The sequence below is a fragment of the Daphnia magna genome, linkage group LG6 (assembly GCF_020631705.1).
Source record: "Daphnia magna isolate NIES linkage group LG6, ASM2063170v1.1, whole genome shotgun sequence".
Classification (NCBI taxonomy): Eukaryota; Metazoa; Arthropoda; class Branchiopoda; order Diplostraca; family Daphniidae; genus Daphnia; species Daphnia magna.
Genome location: NC_059187.1, coordinates 5,082,707 through 5,103,483, shown reverse-complemented (window position 1 = coordinate 5,103,483; position 20,777 = coordinate 5,082,707). Strand labels below are relative to the sequence as shown.

Genomic DNA, 20,777 nt, shown 5'->3' with positions numbered 1-20,777 from the left:
ACCGTTGAGCACGGGAGGCTCGCGTGAGTTCTGAAAAAAAGCTTGTATTTGTTTGATTAGTTTTCCTGTAGATTTTTATTGCTTTTTAAGCGGAACGTTTTATTGGACCTCAAATAACGGATAAGAGAACAGTTTGAGCTTCGTAACGAGTAGTGGGCCTTGCATGGGGTCACGACGTGTTCAACACACCTGATTGTTGTCTAACTCAAGTCGGCTAGCTTTATATTGCGTGTTTTGTTGAGTCTGATGGCCTCTGTAGGTTGGCTTGCCAATCCCAGGGATCGCTTACTTCTGTACGTTGGTGCAGTAAGCAAAGGTCTTATTAGTGGCAACACGTGACCATTTGTTATAAATGCCGATAAATGCATGAAATTACAACTGTCCTCTTTTTATTTTATTCTTATTTTTCGGTAACAATACACGATAAACTGAAAGAGACGTTTTGATGTATAACTTGTATCACCATGGCAAACAGCAACATTAGAGACACATCAGTCAGGCGCACAGTAGTCACCGGTGAATCAGACAAAAATCCGGCACATGAAGTACTGATCCAGCAATCGACTTAATTCTTGGCTCATCTATTTTTCCTTGAATGAAACATTAGTAAATCACAAATACCCAAGTTATGTATTGTGGGAACATATGGATGAATGTTTCTGAGAAAACTAAGTTTAATAAGCGGTCTTCCTTTCCGGATTCCATATACTTCATCTAACTGTGATATGCACTTATTCGAAATTTAAATGCTCTATGTTGCGCACAGACGAAGAAGTGAAGATAGGAAGCTGAGCATGCAAAACTATAATTCAAGTTATGATTTTTTTTTTCCTAGTTCTCTCTCGTATGCACACATTTTGTTAAAGAAGATAAAGAAAAACAGTTGAAGTGGGATCTTAATCCTTACCACAAGGAATACAATGACAGCTTGGGAGGCCAATCAATCATTGGCTCCGATTCAAACAGATGTAGAGGAATAATTGAAACAACGACGGTCACCAACATTGACAGGGCGTAGACGGAGGTGGCATGAAGAAAACGAAGGAAACAGCTACAACAATGACTAGTACCAAAATATGAATCATCAAGACAGAACTAATGGCTAAAGGTTACCAACAGTTTTTTTTTTCTTTTTTTCTTTTTTGTTGTTTTTTTTTTTTTCTTTTTTTCTTTTTTAAATATTCAAACCAAATGTAATGATGATGAAGTTGAAGTTCTACCTCTGCGATGAACTGTAGCAGTTGCTCGTGCTGTTGTTTTAGTTGCACTGGAAATACACTTGTGGAGGCTGAGTTATAGAGAAAAGGGCACACACAGAACGCGATTAATTAATTAATTTTTTTTTTTTTTGTTTGTTTTGTTTTGTTTTTGACGACAAATAATTGAACATCATCAGGTAGAAAGACAACAGAAACGCCACAAAGGATTGAGGTTGGGATGCTCAGTGGGTTGGGCAGACAATGCCGTTCTGTTTGGACTCAAATACAAGTTAATGGCATTCAATACAAGGGCGCCATATGTTTCAGCCAATTCTTCTCTGATCCTAAAACTCGGCAAATTCTTTAGCACACTTTTCTGTCGATGAAATCCTTAGTGCTTCTTCTTCGTAATCGTCGAAATTACTAGTGTCACCTGGTCCTTTACACTTGGGTATGAAAGGCGCTTCAACCTATGACGCAACATAAGGTGGTCAGAAACTAACCAGCACAAAAGACGATCAAACAAATACAACAGAATTGCTCGTTACGCGTTACAAAGGACTCGACTCGCTTGCTTCAAATGTTTTACACAAAGGAAATCAAACATTTGCGCCACGTAGAGCCTGTCTTTTTACTTACTGATGTCGGCCAATTGCAATACGGTGCAGCAACACATTTCCATCAAAATGCATTAGCTGGATAGAGACGAAAAGGATACTAAAAGCTACTATCGACAAGCACGACAGCCAGGCGTGATCAAATAATAAAGAATCGAACCAGCACCGAAAGCTACAACTTGCACAAGACAAAACAAAAAAGTGTCTACGTTATTTTTGAAAGACCTCAGAAATCTTCAAATTCCTTGGGATGCACATTCTCCGTTTTGATCTTGAAAACACTTCCATTCTCTTCGTACTCCTGGAAATGACGCGTATCTCCCGCCCCCTTAATTTTTGGTATTAGAGGTGCTGTAACCTGATTAATAACCGTTCAAAAACGTAGATGGTCGACGAGAGAAATGCAATCCATGTGCCATGCAGGAGAAGTAGTGACGAAGCAAAACCGAAGGGGAAATCAAAGAATGAGTTTCTTAAAAGTCCCCATGCACCAACAAAGCTAATGATTAGTATAGTGCTACATCAGAAAATGTTCGAAACGGATAGAGCATGCAATCGTTAAAAAAAAGAAAATAGGAAATAGAAAAAAATGAAATTGAATAAAACAACGAGCCCATTGAGAGATGTGGCGCAAAGAAAGCCTTTTCTCTGTAGGGATTTTTTATATTTTCGTAATTACCTTCTTTTGATAGATGGCAATCCAATCAGTTGACTGAAACCAGCGATGATTTTTTATGTCGTTTACTCCATTCTTTAGATTGCCAAAACGTTTTGTCAGATCAACTTGCAGCAAGTAACGCAGCAAGTCTTTCAAATCCGAGCTGAAGTGTGAAGGAAATCGAACCTGAAAAAAAAAATAAAAATAAAAATGAAATTATTATTATTTCCATGGCTGAACAACAGCAACTTATCCGGGGGAAAAAAATGTGTCGATGTATTATTAACGTTATTAAAACTGTATTAAACAGACGATGGATCTTTTATTTGTTTTACCTTTCCTGATACAATTTTTTCATATATTTGAATAGGTTGATCCGCAAAAAATGGAGGATAGCCAGCAGCCATCTCATAAACCAACACTCCAAGTGCCCACCAGTCGACAGCTTTGTTGTAACCCTGCCATATAAAATTGTCAAGAATAAATGAAATTTAGTCTACAGTAACCAGAAAAAAAGAAAAAAAAAAATTAAACCCATACTTTGCTGAGAATGATTTCAGGGGCAAGATATTCGGGAGTTCCACATAGAGTCCATGTTCTTCCTTTGACTCTTTTAGCAAATCCAAAGTCTGTGACCTGTATACGAATAACACTTGATTGAAGCTTAGTTGATGAAAACACCATAAAAGCAAAAGAGAAACCTTGAGATATCCATGACTGTCGATAAGAAGATTTTCTGGTTTCAGATCCCTGTATATGAGGTCCAAATAGTGGAGATATTCGAAGGCCAAAACGATTTGGGCTGCGTAAAATCGTGAATGAGGTTCGCTGAAAGTGCACAGAATAATTAGTATGGCTGACGGTTGGCGAATTCTTACCAAGAGGACGGTAAAAATTCTACCATTTCGTAAGGCGGCACAACAATACAAACCTAAACCGCCCAATTTTCCTTAGGTGAGAAAACATTTCGCCGCCAGGGACGTATTCAAGAACCATGTACAAATTAGAATTGTCCTGCAATAAAGATAAAATTGTCAAAAAATTAGTTTTTTTTCCCTCGCCTGATAGATAAAGGCTATGTAAAACAAAACAATTGAAATTCGTTCAATGTAACAGCGAATAAATCCAATAGCTATTTCTAATGAAATTTTTCTAATTTTCTGGAAAAAACAAAAAATGTTTTGATTACCTTGAAGTGGTATTCTAAGCTGACAAGAAACGGAAAACTAATGGCTTGCAAGATTCTTTTTTCATTCAGCGTATGCTCCACTTGCTTGAGTTTCACCACCTGTGAGAGAAATTTGTTTTGGTTGATAAGATATCACTTAACAGACTAAATGGTACAATTGCAGACAAATATGTATCACGCATAGCCCCGTTCAAAAATCGCAGCAGCCAGTAGTTGAGTCTTACCAGAAGTTTCAAAGCCCTAAAAAGTCATAATAACAGAAACAGATGTCCAATTGCAAAAGAAACTTATTATCGTGTTCAAGGTTTCGTTGGTTTTTTGTATTAGGAACATTGTCAAAAGCGATTAAATGTAGATTTTGACTGTAAACGCAGACCAAATTCAAAGTACACCTTTTTTTTTGTGGTACCCCATGCAAACTAGCTTCAACAACTAAAAGAGAAAAAAACAACCTTAAAAAACACAAAAAACTGGATATGACCGATTCAACCGGCCAATTAAAACCAGCTATTTTCGAAAGCAGAAACCTGACAACATACAAAATATCAAATCCAAAGAAGGGTTTGACTGAGAATTTCTATCCTGGTCGAGCAATAAGCGACTCAAAGCACGTTCAGATTTAACATCTAAGAAATGACGTGAAGATCATTCTGATTACTTTAGAGAGGCTTCTACTCTATTCGCCGAAAGACTTTCCGAACTCTTAGAAGACGTACAGTACTTCCTTAACAACAGATCGCTTTCATAGTGCTGACTTGAAATCTCAAAGAGCCGTATTAGTTTTATCAATTAGTCTTAATTTGTGCGACGGCCGTTTGTTAGGCTCTTCAAATATCAATAGGGCAGTCGAAACAACACCCCCGAACGGCAGGTTGCAACAGCTCGTTTCATTACAGGTCCCTTATTTCGTCCACTATTATTAGATGGCCACGCAAGAATAAAAATGTTTAATTAAACTGTCGTGACACCGCTCGATTCGTAATTATAAAAAAAAAAAAAAAAAAAAAAAAAAAAAAACACCGAGATGCAGAATAAATCATTTAGCAAATTAGTTTTGATCGCAGCTTAATAAACAATTTCATTTTCGAGGAACTAGATTATCTCGTTAAGGCGAAACAACCGAAATCTTATTAACCCCCATAGGTTATTAACCTAGATTGGCTTTAGCAAGAAATAGAAGCACGAGAGTCGTACGAGGAAAACTATAGCTTCAAATAAGTTACCTTTTGTTTGTCGAGGATTTTCATGGCGTAGTACTTTTTGGTTGATTTGTGTTGAACCAGCATGACGCGACCAAATGAGCCCGTTCCCAATGTCTTGATTCTGTCGAAATCATCTAAACATGCTGTATTCTGTAACAGCATGAAACCAAAAAGAAAAGGTTAAGCTTCAGTCGTAAGATTGTTTTCGTTTAGAAAAATTATTCCCGCATCAAAGACAGTTCCCTAAATCTAAAGATTTGTTTGATAAGTACTATGTTCACTTAAAATATGTGAATTAAAAAAAAGAAAAACTCATTTTTTGAATATGGCCAAATGTACCTATGTGGCTGATAAGTACGATAGCAAAGTGCGTGTAGAACAATTTGTAAAAAATGTGAATAAAAAATAAATGTATCTTAGAAGGAAAAAAAAAATTATGACTCAAAGGCAAAACTAGTTCCAAAATGTCTTTTAAGGGAACGGGAATCACCCAAAAAATCTAACGGCAAAAGATATCGAATTCCAGTTCGATTGAGCATAAAATCAGGTTAGTGCTTGAATGTTGGAGGATGTAGGCATGTGTTTGTAGGACGATGGTACATGAGTTTGACACATTTAGATAGGACAGGAATGACTGCTTTCGATTCTGGTGCTGCGCTTACCTGAGATTGGTTTTTCCATTGTTCTTCAAACTTCTCCTTGGCTTCACGTAAGAATTCTTCGACTGCAAAAACGGAAAAGAAAATTGCACATTAGTAACATGAACAAGGCGACAAAAACAAATACACAAAACGAGCTTTTATTCGCTGATTTAATTTCTTAAAATTTCTCTCGTTTTATTAGCGATTTCCAAAGATGGTTGTTATCTAGGCAAAACAATGTATGGACATTATATCCATGCATGAACGCACAATTCGGAAAACCGGTTTAAAAACAAATAAGAATCAGTTTTTTTAATTATAAAAAAATAAAAAATAAAAAAATACAAAAATAAAAAAATAAATAAAACACACATTTTTGTTAAAACAAAAAAAAGTTCAAACAAAGAACGACAAAAATCTAACACTGGAAATAGACCTTGGCCCAAAAATTAGCCCATATAGATTTGCCAATTCAAGCTGCTCTGGTGTCTTGGACACCAAGGCTATATCAGCGAGTTGTGGTTTTATTTTAAGTAATTTCTTTCTGGCTGTTCAGGTTCAATATCGGACAATTTAAAAAATGATAGGAAGCATTCCATGTGAATAATTGAATAAAAACAGGGCCAATGATTGAACTAGTTAAACATAAGAGAAAGAGAGAGAAAAAGCATCACAAGTGGGCATTCAGCCATTCACTTTGTTTCTTTGTCATTGACTTTCTTAACATTTAATAAATAAATTAGGCAGTAGGCCAACTGGGCAATCACCTGAATGAGATTTGCCTGAAAAAAAAAAAAAACTCGACTGGGAGTAACCTTAAAAAACAAAACAAAAAGAAAAAAAAACTTTCCTTCTAAGGGCAAAGCACGTTGCCTTCCAGTTAAAAACGCTTCGAGGAGAGATATACGAACTGGTTTTTTGGGAGTAACCTTTTAAGGGCTCTCCAACGGAAAAAAAAGTATCCTTTATAGATATACAGGTTTCAAACTAAAATATTTATCAACGGTAACACGAATTGTCCGACTCTCTTTTTGCTTGCAATACGGTGCTCCACAACGAACAGAAATAATGAACGGCAATGTTATGGCCACGATTCAAGTCCCTACAAGGAAATGAATTTCACGCCTATTCAACACAGTATACTGCGACTTCATAATAGCTATGAAGAATAATGAGGCTTTTGTACAAGCGAACGGCTGAAACGAGTAAAAACAACTCAACAGTACACTATTGTAGGAAGTGAAAATGATTTGGATGGGGTGGGGGGGGACTGATCTAGGAAGTCAATCGAGTTACAGGGCGGCTGAAAGATGCAACGGTCGGCACCAGCATTGAAAAATTCGAGTTCCAAAAAGCGACGGCTTGATGAATGGTTGCATAATAACTTTCTGAATATGGCACGCCTCGTGTGTCATGTTCTTACCATTTTCAGTGGGATCGCCTTTTTTTGTTGTGGCCGCATTTCCCATGGCTCGGCTTTTTTCACTCTCTTCGACTCAGCTTCTTAACACACGCATATACGGAGAACTTGCAAGCATTCAGAACGAACAAAAAAGAAAAATGGTTGAATTTCTTGCAGCTGGCAGTTTACGATGTCGACATTTGGAACGGGTAAAGGGTTAATCGGCAGTGCAATAATAAGATCGAGTGTTGTCTACAGGGATATCTCTGCCAAACTGGAAAACGAACGACGAATCATGGACAACATAAACTCGTCGTCATTGGCATGTACCACCACTTCTCTCAAAGTCCATCAAGATATCGTATACTAAACACGTTGATCACAGCATCGAGTCATTCACTTTTCGAATAGCACAATGCAACACAACAGAACGCTGCACTAGTTGAGTTCCTCAAATGGTGAACCAATTTCAGGAGCTTTTTCAAACCACAACTGCAAGGTGAAACCTTCAATTCTTGCTTGTTTTGGGGGGCTGTGTTTTTTTTTTCCTCCCTTTTTTTTTTTTTTGATTTTGTTCTTTAGATTTTTGTTGTTGTTTTTTTTTTTTTATTGCACTTGACGTTTTCGAAGCACTTCAAGACAGAAGTGGCGAATGGCAAATCGGCAAACCACAACTGGTTGGTAGCTTACACTCTCCACAGGACGTAGCCCTGTTCTGATTTCGTCGTAGTTGGCAACTCATTTAGCTCCCACCATGTCAGAACTAACACCGGAGGCAGGGACTTGTGAATCAGACTGACCAGGGTAGAAAAATCTGCAGGTTTTCTCGACTATAAGCGTCCTATTCAACTTCGAATGAGAACAACAACCAAAACCTGCTAGTAACTCACACTGCCAGTCTCCATGGCTTCTTTCGTTGCCTCTTTCCCGGCAATGGACGTAGCCTATTGCTTCCGACCTTTCTCCGTGTTGAAGAGGTGGATGCCCCGCCCACTCGTAACACCATCTGTCGAGCTGTCTTTACACTATTCAGCCAAGAGACATTTTCTTTTTATACAAAAATAATGCAGCATCCTTGTTTTTTTATTGTGTTTTGATAAAAAATGAATGCTGCTGATAGAAAACAGATAAATAGACTATTAGGATTTTCTTCTAAAAGAAAATTGATTGTAATAAGCCATCGCGTAAATACGCCCTATGTGTAGCAAACGCCATCTATGTGAAAAGATATGCCATAGCATAAATTCGCGATACATGCGATTTAAGAGCGATTTAAACATATAGATTTAATACGTAACAATTGAGTTTTACGTTTTATTAAATTAGATGTTATACTTCACTCATTAAAATTATTGCTCATAATTTTTGACGCACACTATCACAATTATAACATTATAACTTTAGGTAAAGCGTTTTCCTTTCCAGACAAACGGAATCGATAAACAAAGAAACTATAATAATGTATAGGAGCAGACTGGCTTTCAGTGTTTAATTTACTGTTATATTGAATAAAGATGAAGGAATTACTGTAAAACAACTAAGACCTCAGTAGAGTTTGGATGAACGTAAACTTAGACTGAGAATTCTTTATGATTGTTCCATTTTGTTTTAGCATTTGAGAATCTCATCCAAAATAAAAAATTTGTAAAATTATTTTAGGTTGATATTCCGCAAAATCTTTCCGAAAAATAATGGTTGCTTATTGCTACTTTATAACCTTTTATTTTATTTGGATTTATTTATCTACTTTATTTTTTTATTTTATTTTTTTCTGAGAAGAAAGCATGAAGAGAAGTTGGGGTAACTGAGTCTCCCGCGGCCACACAATCTGCTAACGGATCGATACTACCAGTACCCAAAAGTAAGTGTTGCCAGATCTGCTGGTTTGGACCCTTTTCCCGCACCTCATCAGTATTAATATCGATCGTCATCTTACCCTCCACTATGCCCCAGTTGTTCCACACGCCACCTGTTACTAGCTCAAAGGTAAACCCATCTTTTTTTTACAAATAGCCGGAAAAGCAATGCCACATCTCGTGGATATTGACTTGAGTGATAAAATGTGAAATATTCGGACCACGAAGCACTGAATTATCCATAAATATAATCCACGTTTGGTACATATGTAATGCATGGGAATTCTACCTCAAGGTCTCTTATTTCTAATATTCTAACTCCCACAACCCTTTCCTTCCAATTGCAGTATTCCTCCGTTTGAAATGTCTAACCTTCTACCGTCGGATGATGCTAAAAACAAATTGTTCTACTATGTGATTTCCCGAACCGTGATCGTTACTGACATTGGGCAGATCATTAATTCACTTTTCTGTTTGCCAAGGAACTAATTCAAATCTACTGATAGCCTCTACTAAGGTGTTACAGCGTGGACTTTGCTTAGTGAACATTAGCTTGTCAACATTAATTTTGATAACTATACGCATTTGGCTTGTATAATTTTTTTTTTTTGTTAGAAACTTAAATACTTTAGATTACCTCATGAAAGTGTTACCAATGTTTGAATACATCTTAACGTTGCCAGCTCTTTAGCAACTGACGTATGCTAGCCTACCACGGTGGTATTCACGTACAATAATTTGAAAACCATTTTTAACGTTAGCAACCGAATAGACGAGATCCCACATATTGTCACAGAGTCTACAAAATGCAGAGTGCAAAGGTCATGGCTCCCATCAATATTTGACGATGCCAATAAATCATTATATTATATAATAAACAGTTGACAAAAGCGTCAGAAGGGTGTTCGAGACGTAAAGAATGTGGCTGAACAAATTCCGATAAATTTTCGTACAATATAAAATATACGTAGGCTATAGCATAGCACGTGTTACATAAGTTAGCGGAATTGGACTTACGATTGAAATGGCCATCAGAATGCGTGGGCAGAACCGCGCTGCCTTTGGATCCACTGGAACCTAATGGCATGTTAGAATTGTTTGCTAACGGATTGGAGTTCACTTTATGGCCGACAGATGGACCCCAGTCTTGAGTCTGTCAAAAAGTAAACAACAAAGAAGAAAAACAAATCATGGATAACGTGCGGTAGCGTATGGGAAAACACGGGAAAAAGAAATGTATTGTAGGATTTCAGTAGGTGCAGCATCCATGTTTTATTTAGGCTTGTGAAGATGGATTAGTTCTCATCTTACAGGGAACTTAGGTAAAATAACGGGACATGCATGTCTTTAGCTAACACGCCTAAGCTGTTCAGTTGCACTTCTAGTCACCATGCGACGCCATGGGACCTGTTCGAGTGTATGACTCAGTCATTCCTGCTTCTCATGATTTTCAGAGTAAATACCCCCCCACAAAAAAAAAAATAATAATAAATACTAATAATGCTAGCTTGTCGTTCCCATCCAAGCCCATTGTCTATGTGCATTTCTACTTTCCAGTCATCAGGATAATTTAGATTTCTTTTTTCTTTTTTTTTTTTTCTCTCTCTATTCTTTGCTGTTGTTGTCAGTATGTGTAATTTACCTTATAAAACGTTTCTTTCTCTTCCTCAGCAATGGTTTGATTCAAGGTTGACGTCTTGTGTGGTGATGGGAATCGCGGCAGGGCCGTGGTCGATTTTTCTGCGTCTACGTAGTGGCTTGTTTTTTTCTTGGCAAGAGGATTGGTAGGCTCGCTTTGCGTTTGTGTTGTTAATTGGCCAGTGCTACCCAACACGGTTGGTGGTCCACAAAAGGCTGGCACGGCTGAATGATCGACGGCAGCGGTTGTGCTACTGCTATTCTCTTTTTTATTGCTGGACTTGAATGGTGACGGCGTGAAAATCGCCTCTCCCGGGCTGGTCACCGTTGGGTCGACATGAGTAGCCGGTTTGAAACCAATCGCCTCCACTCCTTGAGAAACAAGCAAAAGCTATTTTTAGACATGATACGAATTCTCCCAATATTGATTGTGTCTACTTTTGAACTTTTTCTTTTTCTATCCTTGCCCTAAATAACGGCGGTATGGCATCTATTACTATTGTTGCACGCGTTCGTCTGCCATGGCGAAAACACAAGAATATGTTTTGGTTTTCCAGACGCACGTAAGACGTTTCCTTTTTCCTTTTTTTTTTTGTAAGAAAGAGTCCAATAGGAATGTCTCGAAGACGAAACCCTAACCGCATACGTACTGTACGTTAATTCCTTTTTTCTTTCTTTTTTTGTCGTTGGTAACTCCTAGAAAATAATATTGATGCCGTCGATGATGACTCTCCATTTCTTTTTCTTTTTTCGCCGCAGGAAACAAGAGAATGCGAGATGGCGAATAAAAAAAAAAACCTTGCTATCCATATGCGTAAAAAAAAAAAAAAGGCCACAACTGTAGAAGGGGATAGACATACTTTGTCCATGAGACTATACCGGGCCAAAGAAGGAATAAAAATGTCCATCTGATGAAATAAGGCCAGTCAGGGTCGTGATCAAACGGCCTAACGCTCTGCTCTTTGATTCTCCCCCTCCCCCAATTATTATATACCCAGCAATGCACGTTAATAATACATAACGGCATTGCTTTCCAAAACATGGTTGTAAAGGCTTCTATAGCTACAAACTTTGATGAACTATGAAAATTATGCTTGACAAAAGGTGTAAACCCTTGATAATTGACTAGATGCAGTCGGGGGAAAATGGAGGGTCCATCAGCGTCGTCGTCGTCGTCGTCGTCCTCCGTACGTACGATATACATTATCCGCTGCGCGTCATCCAGGTGGTTCTAGGGATGGGTAGCAAATCAATACGTAGAGGAAGGAAAAAGAGGCGCAGGTCGAGTGTTGCCTTGTTGCAAGGAAAGACTAGAGCGCCGCTGACGAAGAAGTAGCAAAGCGAGCCAGCCAGCCAGCAAAGCAGCAGCAGAAAAGGCTTTTGACTATAGCCGTTGCGTGCGCAAACCCGAGTCGAATATATACGGAAGCGAAGCCTATACCCCATTGATTTTTTGTTCGGTAAGGCAAGCACCGACAACTCGTGCTCACCCAGACATGACGGTCGGATAGATCGATAGACGATGATGAACGCCAACTATACAGATGAAACGATTCATTTTTTGAAACGAAATAAATAATACTAATAATAATAATAATAATAAACGAGACAAAAATAGGTGGGCGGATGCAAGACATGGGTACCTAGTAATCGCTAAGGGAAAAATGAGACCTAATGTCATTTTCCTGTGTCTCTTGTCACAATCAAAAGCTATTTTGATTTAAAAAAAGAGCAAGGCCAAAACGTTTCACTTGGGTTCGTTTTACTCCTCCACCCCTTCACCGTAACACGGTGATTGATTTTGTTATTCGTATGACTTGTTGCCGGCCATATACTGAGTAACCATTTTACCAGTTGATCGGACTGCTCAGGTTCTACGATGCTAAACGCACAACATACAACTACCAGCTGTTTAGTATCTTCGTTCTTGTTTAACGCAGGAAAGTGCCATAGCTTTCGTTGTATGGCAACCTTGTGTAGAAAGTATTAACGACATTCGTCTTTTCATCCTTGTATAAATGGATGAGCACATGACGAAGAACAATGAAAATGGAAGAGCATAAGACGGGAGAAGGTCATGGCATGTGTGTCCTCTTTTTACCGTAAAGACAACCATACCTTTGTCGTTTTGCCGAACGACCTATTATATGAAGCTACTTTCTCTCACGTCAGTGTGTCATCTTGCTGTCATTATATTTCCTAAATAGATGACGCACACGTGTCGCTGCTAAAAGTGTCTGTTTCGTGAATTACGAAGAAATCGAACAAGACTCTCGCAAACAACGTCGTTGATTGACTTTTGAGGCCAAACGTTACGTTAAGTGTGTACCGCACATTTGTAGAATGTCTCGGTTGTCGTCAACAATGTTGCGTGGGTGAACAATGCTTGGAACTGTCGCCCTTTGGGAGATGTGCAAATATGCAATAAAAACGGAGTAGACTCAAGCGGACTCAAGCGGACTCAAGCCAGCTTTTTTGAAAACACTTTGACAATTTGAAACCACCGTCACGTACAATTGCGGCCAAAGAAAATAAAAAAAGGGGGGGAAAGAAAGAAAAAAAAATGTGAAATGTAAAAGCTTTCTCGAGCTATACACTTTCAAATTGGATGATCGCATAATGTTGCGGCAACTGGGAAAGAAAATCCAAGAAATGTTTTGAACTGAATGACCCGATTAGGTCAAGGAAAAAGCGTCTCTTGTCGTCCAAAAATGAAAAGTCTGAAAAAAAAAAATAATAATAACCTTTTAACACGGCACACAAAACAGCTATTCGCACCGTATGCGACAGCAAGTTTTAGTGAGATGAAAAATAAACATAAATTTGCACGCGGCCAATTATTTCAAATGGGATGGCGGGATTTTATTTATTTTTTGTTCAAATATGCTGATGCGGTATGCGCCAACCAATAACCGTGGCAAAGAGTTAGTTAACACCAGCCTCCAATGGCTGCATTAGTGTCAATGAATTTTTAGCCGCATGCAGCATAAAGAAAATTCATTCACTCAGGTGGGGAGAGATAAAAATCTGAGCACTACGTCACGCTTGCTGTATATGGTGGTATTACGTCGGCCACTTCCATGTCTTTTTTTTTTCTTTTTCTTTTCTCTTTCTGTTTTGTACGATAAACTTGCATGGGTTAAAGATTTTCTCGAGTCGTCTATCGAAGTAGCCTTATATGGCCTCGCTTGCTTCTCTGCCAAGCTCATTCTTCTAGCTCGCAAGTGTGCTGGAACACCGATCTTGCCCTGCAGGCTTTGCTATATATTTTTTTTAAGGCCTTGACCAGCGGGATGAAAGTCATTTCACCGGTGGATGAACAAACAAGAAAGGTATCTGCATCCCCTTTACTTTTAGATAGTCATTTCAATAGCGGATTGCCGCAGTCACTATGTACATTCGTATAGTGGCTATTAAATAAACACACGTTGCATGGATTTCTGTGTGCAGCTCGATGTATAATGTTGATTGTTTGCAATCAGCCAAAACAGTCGTACTCTATCTTTATTTCGCAAGATAATGTCTGTCTACAACCATGTTGTGTATTCCAGGAGTTCAAATCTAAGGAAGGCGTAGCCTTTCATTTTTCTGTTTTCTCATTGGATTTTTTACTGCTAATCGTTGGGTGTTTGATTTGGCTACACGGATCAAGGGGTTGGTACAACCACTTGTGAAGAGAGGCGCTTCTTATTCATTCATGTGCTCAGCAATCGACTGAAGAAAGCGAGAAAAAACAATATTAGCATTCAGGTGTTTAATTGTAAAGCAAGTTTCTGTTGTCAGACTGTAAACAATTGAGAGTGGAAAGTGGTGGATTGAGGTGGAAAAGAGCGATAGTTGCTGTGGAACATCCACCTAACAAATTAGAAAACAAAAACCTAATCTTCGAAAGAAAAGAAACAAAAAAATCAATCGAGACGTTTGCATGCGCAACATTTTCAAAAGATATTTTCCACATGGAAAACAAGTGGTAGGAGCCACCCAAACTATTAATGCAGGTTGCTGCTAATCGAATGTTGCAACTTGCAAGGAAAACAAAAATTGAAAAACTTGACAATTTTAGCCACTTTTTCTGAAACTCGTATCGCGATATCGCAATTTTACTTCTGAAATGGTAATACAATAATGAAGTAATTTAGCTTCTACATACCGTGTGAGATAGGAGCAAGGTGACACGAAACTGTCAATATAGATTTTCCATAGAAACAGATATGAAATTACAGCCCATTAGACGTAATTCTAGCTCTATTTAAAGATATGGTGCATTCCGTTTCTCCATCCCTTCCCTCCTCTCTTTAACTGTGGGGAACATCCCTTTATTTACAGTATATAGTACTGTACGTACGTACATATGCCGGCCAAACAGTTGTTTTCACTACACTGTAGACATCCAGAAATGTACCAACTGGTCGCAGCGTTGCCAGGGCGGAATACTGTCCCGTTTTTAATCAAATTAGAGAAGACTCTCCCAGCTCATCTGCCGAATTATTTTATTACGGAGCTAGACGATACGAAAGTGCCCCGACCCTATCCTTTCTATTTACATTTTTTGTACATTTTATCAGCGCGCACATTTCAATGGATTACCGAGGAAACCTTATTTGCATGGGGCAGCGTAGACAAATGAGCTTACTTATTCGTAACACTATTGCGCAAGGAGGTTTCGCAAAGATAGAAGCCCGAAACATTATAAATAAAGATTCCCAGTTCTTGTTTCAGGGTTTTTTTTTCTCCATAAATCAACAAAACCAAAAAAGTTTGGATTTTCTTTTTAAAATATCCGCCATTACACCAGCAAAAAAAAAGAGAAATTAATCAAAACTGCACATAACAGGTATAGTGTCTATAGAATCCAAGTTTAAAACTGACATTTGAATTTTAACCGAAATTGAAAAACTTTTGTACATCCTGGGCGCAGAAAATCTCGTTGTTTAAATGTATTCAGAAAATAAGCTAGGACACATTTCTTACCGACAGTTTTATAATTGATTTTGATTTTGTGTTCCCCTTATCTAACAGCCAATAGTGTTGAATTATTCCTAGAAAATGGTGTTCTCTATCTACTTCAATTCCATCAGATTGGGTTGACCATCAACAAGTTATTATATACATCATCAAACAACCGAGAATGACATCATCAATCAACGGCCAATAGCTTTAACAACCAATAACCACAAACTTTTGTTTGTTTTTTTTCTTCTAAAGTTTGTTGTGTCACATTTTTGATGATGGAATATTATGCTATGCCTTCATCACTTAAAATGGCTGTGTGCGAGAGAGCAGCACAGCGAGGGTGACTTAAGGCAGATCAATATACATATAATACAACGGCAAGTTAACGTAAAAGTTAGCAGGGCGATAATTGCGAGTAATGCGAATGCATTTCACTCAAAGTTGCATTTCATCATTTAGACAGTCCAATCGATGGGATACATTTGAAAAGGCGATGACACCGTCTTGTACGATTCGAAATGAAGTGAGTCACGTGCTGACTTTATTTAGACGGATAGCATTAAATTTCCTCTGTTAAATTCAATTATATAGGCATCTACCGATCACCTAGCTATAACAAAGAAATGGAATAGAAGAAAAACAACATCCACAACGCGCCACCAACCGAGAGCGAGTATGACATCCGATCGTGAAGGGCTTTTTAATTCAAACGAAAATTGCGTGATGGAAACGTGTGACTTTTAATGTGATGCAGTTTTTTCCCCCTCCAGCTACGGTTGGGATTTCTTCAGTTTAAATCAATTCTATTCTGCCGCTGCAATAAACGAATAAAAGGCGAATAGGCTTAAAGTCTGCTGCATGCGAAAAAGGGGGGAAAAAATGAAGAAAGATTTAACGTCGTTGGTTTTTTTCGTACGGTGGTTTCATTGTCGCACTTATGCGTGATTGATGGTCTAAAAACTGTGTGAAAAGGATAGGCAATACGTTCATGAAATGACTCCTATATTCGTAGAGCCAATAAAATGACACAAAACAAAAAAAAAAAAAAAAAAAAAGATTTTTCATAAATCCTATATTTAAAAAGAAAATGTTATTATGGCATTATTCTAATAATTACTAAAAGTTAATGGCAGAATGGCACTCTGGTCATCGATCGGTTTGCGATGGATTCCACGCTGCAACCAGCAGACGAAGGCTAATCGATTCTATGATGACGGATTGACGGAGTTTGCGCAGCACGTTTGATACGCAGGTATATGTATCAATTGTTTAACGTTATTATATAAATTGTAACGATTTCCTTTAATTTTTTTTTCAATTCGAGTTTCAAGAATGTTGGCCTTCTTTTGGAAAACTATATCATGAAGCCTTTTGAATGCTCTATTTTGAAATCTCAAGTTGTCTTCTTCAGTTCTGCGATCCTTGTCATCATAAACACACGTCAAGTCCGAACATACGAAATCGATACCACTAAATTGACGTAAATCCAGGGCAGCATCTTATGTATCTACACAGACGTGGGTGTAAGCATCTTTCAATGTATGTTTTTCACTGTTCGTTTATCTTGCTTTGTCTCCTACTATGCCCAAAGTAGTCAGCTCAAGCAACAACAACAAAAAATAATTCTCACTTCCATTTTCTAAAACTTTAACACGGTAGTAGGATAGTAGTAGACAACACACGCCAAAAAAAAAAAAAAAAAGAAAACTAAAATGAAAAACAACAGTGAAATATATTCACACACCCGTGACTGTATGTCTGGCTTGCTGTCACGTAAAATGACAGCGTCATTTTATTCGAGTAAATAGAAAGTTTTCGTCTGGGAAGAAAATGTTAATTTCACTCTAAGGTTAGAGTGGTTTATGAAACCAATGGCCGGTTGAGAGAGAGGAAGCGGCAATTTGTCGTCATTTCCATATATCACCGGCCATGCTATTTCTGTAATTCATTTGAAAGGGTAGTTGGCAAAAAGAAATAAAAAAAAAGAAAAAATAGAGACAAACAGGAGAGAGGGAGAGAGCGAGAGGCAAATATTGCGCAGTATTTTGACAGTGACCGGGAAACTACGATATCAATAGAAGATTGACGCTTTTTACGGCAGTGACGGGAATAGGGTGCAACTCGGCTTCTATTGTTAGAAACTGTGACTGACAGTGGCATCGAAGGAGGCATACGGGATAATGCAGTATTCTACTTGCTTGTCTGAAAACACGAACCAGTTACGAATGTCTCCGAGATGAGATCAACACCGTCGAAAAATCCTGGGTTGCAGCCTCTTTTTTTTTCTTTTCTTTTTTTTTTCATCATTGACAATACAACCGCTGCAACGTAATCTCTTGAAATGTCCAGTTTCTTAACATTCGTGCTGATTTAAAAATAGAATGGGAAGGCAGCTTATTCTCGCAATTGCGGCTCGAAATGAGCAGAAACTTGGTCGCATCAAGTGATCGATTGTTTCCTATAACGTCAAATCGTTTGATTTTGTGCTCGACACAACGGATGTAATAGCAACTGTTAGTATTCTGGTTAACTTTAGTTTCAAAGGTGAAATACGTGTTTTTGACCAAACGTTTGGCTCCGTTACGTCTTCTTCTTACCTCGGCTTTTGACACAGACAAGTTGCTTCTTATTTGACTTGACCGTATGGCATACGCTCGTTTTGGAAATAGACTCGGAATTTTCAAAGGTATCCCGTATCCAGTCAAACGGTTGTTGAATAGTGAGTATTCCTTCCTCAAAGCCGACTTAGAAGCGGTTTCCCCTAAAGACTGGCATACAAGACCGTACACACTCCACAATGTTCAATAATTGCATCACTGATGTTGTAGCCAAGGTTGTGCCCTAACCATATGTTTGTTTCTTTCTCCTCTCTCAGTCCTCAGGTAAAAAAGAAACAGAACCAACTCGAAGTTGCAATTCGAACACTTTCAAATCAAAGTGACTGGAAATAGTTCACGTATAGGAAAAAAAAACAACAACTGAGCTTTAGGCTTCCAGTGTCTCGCATGAGCTACTACGGCGTGAATAATGTGTTGACTGTCTGCTGCAACTACACAAGAATGATGGCGTTAGGTCGGCAAAGACAGCCTTTTGCTCAAGAAATAATTCAACCAGGCACCGAATAATAATCAACGCTTGAAATTGGCCACTTTCTTCGGCGATAACATTTGCGGATGTTTGAGAGTAGCGACACAGACACATCGACATCAGACCAAATACTGACGAAAACTGCCTCTTGGCAGCAGCACGTGTCCTTCACCCAGAGTCACAAGCTAAAGCCCTCCCTTCCAGACCTCTTGCAACGCACCCACTCACTTGCACTCCCATATACGCACACGCAACATCTTCCAAGGCGTCTGCGTACTAGCCGCTCACGCTCCCGACAGCACTGAAAGCTCCCCCTCGACATCTTTCCAGACGCTCTACCCGTGCGGTCGACATAAATAATGAAATTTGACTAATATTTTTTTTTTTTTTTATTTTTTTTTAATTATTTTTGGCGTCGAGGAATCAAGCGCTATAATGCGCTGGTGTTGATATTTTTCGTGTGGAAATTATGCCAACTATCAGCTTGCATTGAAACGTTAGAATGCTCCCTTTTTGCTGGCGACAATCCTCTAACAATTACTCCGTCAGGTTTTGTACAAATTCTACGCGACAAGGCTTGTGCGCAATCCCGATTTATTCACTGTGGAGTGTCACGAGAAAAGACACGTCCGAACGGATTAAACTTTTGTTGCACACCTTGTTAGCTGCATCACTGCTATATAAATTTCTCTCAATGGCAATGTCTTTCGTATGGCGTAATATAGCGGAGCCCAGTGAAATGCGATGCATGCAAATAAAAGTCACGGTTGAATTAAGCCGTTCAAGGCCTAAAAATGTTTTAAAACCAAATCTATTAAGGCGAAATATTAAGAACGGTTTGCGTAATTTTCCCTTTTCTTTTTTACTTCGACTTCCACAAACGGCGATAAAAAAAAAAAAATGAACTGCAGTGCGGTACATCAGCTATTGAATTTGGGCAAGTCGAAGATTGGATAATCGGAAAAATTCTCCAATTGAATAAAAGGAAAATTGGACCCGTTTTTGTTTTGCTTTCTTTTAAATTCACATGTAACCTCGAGACCGACTTAGGTTTTTAAGAAATGTGAAAATTGCAGCCTATCCATAAATGCAACACGTCGAGTTTGAACCAGTAAACATTTTTCATTTACAATTCATAGTTGATGATACACGAAATGCTGCGGCACGCGCATCTTGCCCGCACGAAAATGGGAATCCTACTTTTCCTTATCTTTCGCTTATCATCGACAAACAACAAGTTAGCCGCGGTACATACCTGCTAAACGTATCTTCCGACTGGGTAAAGAGCTACTGTTTAAAGATCTGTTTCAGATACAGAAGATGAAGAGATATTTTCTTAAATCCCTGTTTTATATCTCGTAAAAATGCTCTCCAAATGAAAACGAATCAAATCAATTACATCTCTTTTCGCGTTCCTATTCGCAAATAAATCCCGTATTTAATGATCCTTTTCATTGTGGTCAGATTTTCTGGCTTAAGTAGCTTTACGAATTTACAGATTGCTGTCTGGCCAGACAACCGGCATTCTTCGCCTTTTACATCCAAAGGTTATAGCGGTGGTGCCGTTTGATACATCAAGCGAATTCGAAAAATGATAAAAAAAAGGGGGATTTTTTAAAGCATTTTTCAATAATGTGACGCCTTACTTGGACACGGAAAAGAGATGTATCGAAACAGGGCACATAAAAAATGAGATGGACACAATCAACGAGAAGCAGAATTGGCAAGAAAACTCACCAAGAAGTTTTTCCTTTTTCCTGCGAAGTCCTTTAAAAAAGGACATGTTGGCTGATGGGCGGCTCGAAAATCCGATTCCCTTTACAGAAAATAGGACGGTAAGGTTTCCTTAAGCAAAATCAACGAGCAGCATTTTGCCTCTGTTCTGTACTTACACCTTGAAACAATTGCGATCACTGTTTCTTCTTTAGGGAGCCTTTAACTAGACTAACAAGTCGAACAGACCTTTCCAAGCTGACTGAGCACCACCACCTATCTAACCTATCGGCCTGAATAAAAACTAGTGGAATCTCGTGACGTTACAAAAGCTCCTTGTATCTTATCAGTTTCGAGCGTGTAGACTCTATTGTTTTCCTTAGTACACACGAAGCGCTACCAAACCAAGCTAGATAGAACGTAGATAGAACTACCATCTATGCAGCTGCCGGAATCGGCCAGCAATCCAGGATAGGCCAATGGAATGCAACACTTGTCATTGCTGTTCATACACACTTTAAACTAAGGAACGAAAAAATGCCTCCGCATTTTTAATGGCCAGTGTTGGCCGTCTGGATTTTTAACGATTGGTCTACTGATGACAGACAACGAAATAACTGAA

General features: G+C 38.5%; 1 protein-coding gene and 1 long non-coding RNA gene across 5 annotated transcripts; both read right to left on the bottom strand.

The window, feature by feature from the left end:
• Positions 1 to 372: 372 nt before the first annotated feature.
• LOC116925088 (cAMP-dependent protein kinase catalytic subunit 1) lies at positions 373 to 20,481 on the bottom strand. 4 transcript variants are annotated; one of them, XM_045175384.1, is made up of 14 exons: positions 20,335 to 20,481; positions 20,180 to 20,258; positions 10,407 to 10,774; positions 9,782 to 9,917; positions 5,528 to 5,589; positions 4,887 to 5,015; positions 3,664 to 3,762; positions 3,406 to 3,488; positions 3,176 to 3,302; positions 3,015 to 3,110; positions 2,810 to 2,932; positions 2,496 to 2,660; positions 2,042 to 2,174; positions 373 to 1,669 (listed from the first exon to the last, which is right to left on the bottom strand). In XM_045175384.1, the coding sequence occupies exons 2-13, from the start codon at positions 20,223 to 20,225 to the stop codon at positions 2,043 to 2,045; spliced, it is 1,566 nt and encodes a 521-aa protein (XP_045031319.1). In that variant the 5' UTR covers positions 20,226 to 20,258; positions 20,335 to 20,481; the 3' UTR covers positions 373 to 1,669; position 2,042. The 4 variants fall into 4 exon arrangements, with proteins under 4 accessions (XP_045031319.1, XP_045031320.1, XP_032787603.1 ...); XM_045175385.1 differs by lacking the exon at positions 2,042 to 2,174 and having other exon boundaries at positions 20,335 to 20,478; XM_045175386.1 differs by lacking the exon at positions 373 to 1,669 and having other exon boundaries at positions 2,086 to 2,333; positions 20,335 to 20,480.
• LOC123473847 lies at positions 10,855 to 17,946 on the bottom strand. Its single transcript, XR_006648168.1, has 2 exons — positions 14,553 to 17,946; positions 10,855 to 14,116 (listed from the first exon to the last, which is right to left on the bottom strand). It is a non-coding gene; the product is annotated as an uncharacterized LOC123473847 (long non-coding RNA).
• Positions 20,482 to 20,777: the final 296 nt, after the last annotated feature.

Coding starts and splice junctions, on each gene's coding strand:
- LOC116925088 (XM_045175384.1), bottom strand. CDS start 20,225: ATGTCCTTTTTTAAAGGACTTCGCAGGAAAAAGGAAAAACTTCTTG. Junction 3,763..4,886: donor AAATCCTCGACAAACAAAAG/GTAACTTATTTG, acceptor TTTCTCTCACAG/GTGGTGAAACTCAAGCAAGT. Junction 3,489..3,663: donor GCTTAGAATACCACTTCAAG/GTAATCAAAACA, acceptor TCTTTATTGCAG/GACAATTCTAATTTGTACAT.